The 6,859-nt window shown below is 37.8% G+C and overlaps 1 protein-coding gene across 1 annotated transcript in view; it reads left to right on the top strand.

Annotated features, from left to right (window-relative positions):
* The window catches only part of LOC106879716 (A disintegrin and metalloproteinase with thrombospondin motifs 3-like), a 75,471-nt gene that overhangs the window by 54,129 nt on the left and 14,483 nt on the right, over nucleotides 1–6,859 (top strand). Inside the window, exons 8-13 of the mRNA XM_014929396.2 lie at nucleotides 356–461; nucleotides 1,681–1,824; nucleotides 2,593–2,725; nucleotides 3,690–3,803; nucleotides 4,157–4,299; nucleotides 6,537–6,600. Of these exons, the coding sequence (XP_014784882.2) occupies nucleotides 356–461; nucleotides 1,681–1,824; nucleotides 2,593–2,725; nucleotides 3,690–3,803; nucleotides 4,157–4,299; nucleotides 6,537–6,600 (704 nt within the window). The remainder of the gene's footprint in view (nucleotides 1–355; nucleotides 462–1,680; nucleotides 1,825–2,592; nucleotides 2,726–3,689; nucleotides 3,804–4,156; nucleotides 4,300–6,536; nucleotides 6,601–6,859) is intronic.

The following is a 6,859-nucleotide window of genomic DNA, read 5'->3' on the forward strand; positions in this document are numbered from 1 at the left end:
ATATGCATGTATATATCTATTTTTGTGTGTCTTTGTATCTGTGTTTTTTCCCACCACCGCTTGATAACCGTTGTTGGAATGATTACGCCCCTATAACCTAACGGTTCGCCAAAAAGACCGATAGAATGAGTGCCAGGCCTAGCAAAAAATAATAATAATAATAAGTACTGGGATCGATTCATTGGACTAAAAATATCCTTCAATGTGGTGCCCCAGTATAGCCGCATTCTAATGAGTGAAAGAAGTAAAAGATAAAAGAATGAAAATCGTGGTTGTAGGTTCAAATTCGGCTCTTTCCATGCTACACATATCGCACATTTTACTTTTGTTTTTCAATTTGTTTTTCCTTTTTTAGGTTATGCTCCAGTTACTGGTATGTGCAGACCTCACAGAAGCTGTTCCATCAACAAAGATGACGGCTTAACGTCCGCTTTTATCGTGTCTCATGAAGCTGCGCATGTGTAAGTACGAATCTGTTACTTGTTGCTGTTGTTGTTTAAACCAGAGGGAACCCCTAACCCAATGTTTTCCAACTCATTTTTCCTCAGGCCTCACCATAACTTTCCAGAAAAATGTGTACCCCACCGGTGAAATACCCTTAAAGATATATCTACACCAGGACACTAGAATAGCATAAGGCGGCGAGCTGGCAGAAACGTTAGCATGCCGGGCGAAATGCTTAGCGGTTTTTCGTCTGCCGTTACGTTCTGAGTTCAAATTCCGCCGAGGTCGACTTTGCCTTCCATCCTTTCGTGGTTGATTAAATAAGTACCAGTTACACACTGGGGTCAATATAATCGACTTAATCTGTTTATCTGTCCTTGTTTGTCCCCTCTGTGTGTAGCCCTTTATGGTCAGTAAAGAAATAAGAATAGCGTTATACTGTAGCAAACAGTTTTCACACAGTATGGTTGGCAGAAGGGGTTGGTTTGGCTAGGCTGAGAATAGGTGTGGTATTTTCGCTGTGAAAAAAAGATTTTCCCATTTCCATGTCCCACTGTAAACAAAAAAGAAAAAAATTTAGATCCCACGCTCCACCACAATTTTCCCTGGCCCCACTGGTGGGACGTATGCCCCACGTTAGGAGAATAACTGCACTAACTCTAGCCCCAACCTTAACTCTAACGCTATCTCCATGATCAAAAACATCCCAGACATTACAATTCAGTTTTTATCCAAGCCTCAGTGTCCAATATGTCAGCTGGCATCGAGCAGACCTATAATCAAAGGCGTTCTAACCGTGAGCAGCCAGTCTTTTCTCAAGTTACTGTTCACCCAGCACTACATTATCTATGATCCTTTTTGAGATATGTTCAGTGAGATATAAGGGAGATTTTGCTGTTATTTCTAGAATATCGAGGTACCTCGTTTAGGTACCTTCGTTTATCCTTTATATCTCAGCGATGTACTGGGAATAGATTCAGATATCGTTTAAAATACACTATTTACATTATTTACATTTGACGGATATTTGTCCTCATCTTGTTTGTTGTTAACACAACGTTTCGGCTGATATACCCTCCAGCCTTCATCAGGTGTCTTGGAGAAATTTCGAACCTGGGTTCTCATTCCTAAGGTATTTTTCGATGTTATTATTATTATTATTATTATTATTATTATTACTAAGGAAACTTTACTCTTTTTCTCTCGCTTCATTTGTTTGTGTTTTTTTTTTCTCAGGTTTGGTGTGCAGCACGATGGTCAGGGTAATCATTGCTACGGTACCAAGTACCATGGAAGCATCATGGCACCAATGGTGGAGTCAACCTTTGGCACATATTACTGGTCGGACTGCAGCGCAGCCAGAATGAGATATTTCGCTTAGTGAGTAACTTACACAAGCGCAAGCACACATGAATACTGGCATATACATACACACTCATGCGTACACATATGGACATACATGAAAAATACAATCTTTAAGAGGAACAGTAAAAGTATACAAGACTCTTCTCAAATCTGACATGTGAATTTGATTCTGTTATCTACATTCCACTGACGGAGTTTTGTGTCTGTTAAAAAAACCAGCTCCTTCCTCAGAGGATCTCAAATAATTAATGTTAGACAAAAACATATAGACATACACACACACATACACTTATACATACGTACATGCCAATATATATATATATATATATATACATACATACATATACTCAGACATACACTCATGCATACATGCCCACCTACATACCTGCCTACATATATACATACATACACACGTATACCACATCGAAGGCGGCGAGCTGGCAGAAACGTTAGCACGCCGGGCAAAATGCTTAGCGGTATTTCGTCTGCCGCTACGTTCTGAGTTCAAATTCCGCCGAGGTCGACTTTGCCTTTCATCCTTTCGGGGTCGATTAAATAAGTACCAGTTACGCACTGGGGTCGATATAACCGACATAATCCGTGTGTCTGTCCTTGTATATCCCCTCTGTGTGTAGCCCCTTATGAGTAGTAAAGAAATAACACACATATATCACACATACATGCACATGGATAAATACATACATACATAACATAACATAATGTAACTACAGCATATCAATAACAGTAATACAGCATAGCATAAACTTTATATCTTTTATCCAGCCATTTATCCTGTCTCCGAAACAACCCAAAACGTCGTACCTGGCCTTCAATGGCTACACCAATTGGTGTCGGCTGGACTTTGGATGCCCAGTGCAAACAAGAATTTGGTGAAGGCTTCCGTGTATGTGGAGGGGTAAGTTGCGGGCCAAAGCCTTTATGCCAGAAATCAGACATTACATAAAACTTAATATTATCTGCCGAATAACCTTTCAATTCATTCTACATTTTATCACTGAACTTATATACTTCACGTGTCTTCTTCTATGGTTACTCTTGCGGCCTTGTGTTCCGCACATTCTATGCTCATTTGATAATACCCTTATCTAAAGCCACATATATATTTACACACCCACAAACATTCATTTACACACATGTATGTATATATACGTGTATGTGTAATGGTGTGTGTATGTGCGTATGTGGACGGATGAATAGGCATAGATTATTTATTTGTTTATCAGTACATATTGTAAAGCTGAGTTTGTGTGTGTGTGTGTGTGTGTGTGTGTGAGTGAGTGAGTGTGAGAGAGAGAGAGAGAGAGAGAGAGAGAGAGTGTGTGTGTGTGTGTTGCATCTATAGAAATCCACACCTTACAAGATAGCAATTTGGGAGTCGCACTAATGGATTGCTCATGGTCGAAAATACCCGGAATCGGCCATTTATTTTTTTCTCTTCCTTCCTAACAGGTCACACACACACACACACACACACACACACCAGGACTGGACATCAGTCCATCGCAGGATGGGGCAACAAGATAGGAAGAATTTTGCTCCAGAACATAACACATCGCCTGGTCCAGGAATCGAAACCACAATCTCACGATCACGAGTCCTGTACCCTAACCACTTAACACCTAACTTCCACTCATTGCAGATCAGAAACTTTCTTTTAATCACAATACAAATTAGTCCAAATTCTCTTGGTTCTAATTAGCTAACGACACATTATCTTTCTTTTTTAGTGGGTGTCGGTTGTTTGAGAGTTCCGGTTATTTGAGAACCGGATAAGAGGGAGTTTACCACACACTTATTCAAATGTTATAAACTTTAACATAATTTTCTCAATTTTTTAAATTTTTATTTTATGATTTCAGTTTCGACAGCTTGATCCTTGCACCCGTCTATGGTGCAGTCATCAGAGCACTATGCACATGTGCAGAACCAAAAATGGACCACCATTAGAAGGTTCGAAGTGTGGATTCGGTCAGGTTCGTTTCGCATAAAATTAATTTATTAACTGGTATTTTTTTTTCAAATGTGTTCCACATTAGTCCGGTTTTTTTTTTAATTCATTTTCATTTCACCATCCGGTGTATCTTTCTTTTATCTTCTTCTTTACCATCAACTGCAGCGGTAGCAAGGGCAGTAGCTTCTTCTTCTTCTTCTTCTTCTTCTTCTTCTTCTTCTTCTTCTTCTTCTTCTTCTTCTTTTTCTTCTTCTCCTCCCCCTCCTCCTCCTCCTCCTCCTCCTTCTTCTTCTTCTTCTTCTTCTTCTAGTTTCTTCTTCCTCTTAGATTTCTTATTCTTTCTCTACTACTACTACTACTACTTTTGTCTCGTAGTGGTGCCTTGGTGGAGCCTGCCAGTACAAAAGCAACTTGATCCCGATTGATGGAGCGTGGGGCTCTTGGACCAGCTGGGGCCCGTGTTCTGTGACCTGCGGCTTCGGGGCACGTTTCAGGCAGCGCAAATGTAACAACCCCAGGTAAGTGTAAAAATAAAATAGCGTATTTACTTGAGTACCCCTAAATAATTCGTCTGATATATATGAGTATATTTATGGAATAACACTCACAACACACACATACACACGTACATACATACATACATATATATGTATGTATGTATGTATGTAGGCGCAGGCGTGGCTGTGTGGTAAGAAGCTTGCTTTCCAACCACATGCCTCTGGGTTCAGTCTCACTGCGTGGCACCTTCGTCAAGTGTCTTCTACTATAACCTCAAGCTATGCATTACTTACTTGTTATATATATATGCTTGTGTGTCTGTGTTTTTCCCCCACCATCGCTTGACAACCGATGTTGGTGCGTTTACGTATCCGAGAAATCTTGTTCTGTCTGTGGTACTTTTTGTCTCTACTACAACTACAGTTTTTTAAAGGAGTTACACTTGCAACAGGAAATGTCAAATGAAGCTTTCATTACATTGTTTTTAAACACATTACACTTTGTTTGAAACGATCGTAGATTTTTTTTTTCTATTTTTCACAGATTTTAGTAATGCTTGGTACTTCAGGTAAAAGTTTAAGATTTTTGGTTTAACTGACTCAATCGTAACACAAGGGATGGATGCCTTTTGCCAAAGAAGAATTACCTTTTTTGCTACAATCTTGTCGAATTGTTTAATTGGAGGATCTTTCTTAACTACATTCTGTTCTTTTTCTCATTCAAATAAAACACATTTTAGTACGTCCTTGTAAGTTGGCAAAACTTGCTCGCTAAGATCACATGGAGTAACAATTATCGGGCATTCAATATCATGGCGCGTTATTAGCTTATGAGCCATCACTAAATGTAAGCAATATTAAATTTAACACAATCATTAATTTTAATACAATGGCCTAAAGTCAAGGTACAAAGCAGAAAACTTCACACACGTACGACGTACGTCCAGAACGCAATGACCTTTGCAGCGGCACTGGAGAGAAGTTCACACTCCCGTTCTCTTTATAATCAATGCGAAACCTCAAGATATTAGTTAATTGTATTAAAACTTGGTATGCAACCGCTTAAAGATATTATATTTACTGTAGAGATATGTATTCGTTACGACTTATAATCCATGAAATCCAAACTTCAACCAAAAATACCGATTTTTAAAATTTTTAATTGCGTTGCGGAGTCTAAGAAAAATATTTAGCCACAAAGTTCATTATACACCTTTTTCTTTTAACCCTAATTCATAACAAAATATCATTTCTCAATTACCAGTTTCGCAAGTTGCCTTTTTCGCTCTACCCTAATATCCATACACTTATATATACATATGTATATGGACACATATTCACACATACATACAAATGCACACGTACATACAAATATATACGCAAGCACTCACGCATGTCGGTTCACAAACCAATGGAAGTTCCAGGTCCAACATAGACAAGCTTCCATGTATGATGTTTGCGTAAAATAAGAGCACAAATAAGTTAACAGCTCACTACAGCTGTTTCAGACGCTTTTTTTTTTGATGAATCGTTCGATTACCTGATGAAAAAAAGGGTTTTCTTCAGATTACTGAAAATTTTTCCGGAGTAAGAAACCTACAAGATGTGGACTGACCCTCTCAATTAGGGATCATTGAAGAGAGTGGAAACACACCGAGGGTTAGCTAGGTTTAACCGGCTATAAATGATACCTAACTGAGAGGGTTAGTCCACATCTTGTGGTATTTCTTTTCTCTCAACCAAAATTTTAATCACATGAAGAAAATGGTTTTCCATGATGTAATCGGATGATTCACCAATAAAAAGGGTCTGAAACAACTGTAGTGAACCTTTAAAACATTTGTATGTATATATATTTGTATGTAATAATAATATAGATTTAATCAAAAGATTAAATGTGGTACTTAAAATGTTTGAGGCACCAAAATTTGGTAGGGTAAAAACCAAAAACAAAATCAGGAGATTTGGTGAATAAAATTTGAAGAAAAGCAACAAAAATTCAATAGGTTATAGCAGTACGTACTGTAGTGAGAACACTACATGAATAAATGAAGTTTGTACGAAACGTACGTACTGCTATAACCTATTGAATTTTTGTTGCTTTTCTTCAAATATATTTGTATGTATGTATATATCCATAATACGTGCATGCATTCATTCAGACATACATAAATACATACATACATACATGCATGCATGCATGCATACATTCGTATGAACATGTATGAACACATGCACATATATTCTTATTTCTTCAGCCCAGCGTTTAATGGAAAAGAATGTGAAGGTCGCGTTGAAGAATTCAAGATTTGCAAAACGGACGTAGGTAGTATTTCTTTCTCATAGATTACATATTAAAAAAAAGTTGTTTTTTTTTAAACCTGTAAAATTGAACATGGAACACCTGTGGTTTGTGTGAATGTAAACGGAAAACTATTGAGAGTATTTGAATAAATTTGAATATTTTAAAGTGAGATAATGTGGTGAAGTATAATAAGAGGACGGAGTTCATCGCAGACGAGAAAACAAAAGAAATAAAGAGAGTGAGAGACCATGAATGAATACACATAAATACACACAC

Source organism: Octopus bimaculoides, chromosome 23 (assembly GCF_001194135.2).
Source record: "Octopus bimaculoides isolate UCB-OBI-ISO-001 chromosome 23, ASM119413v2, whole genome shotgun sequence".
In the NCBI taxonomy this organism is placed as follows: Eukaryota; Metazoa; Mollusca; class Cephalopoda; order Octopoda; family Octopodidae; genus Octopus; species Octopus bimaculoides.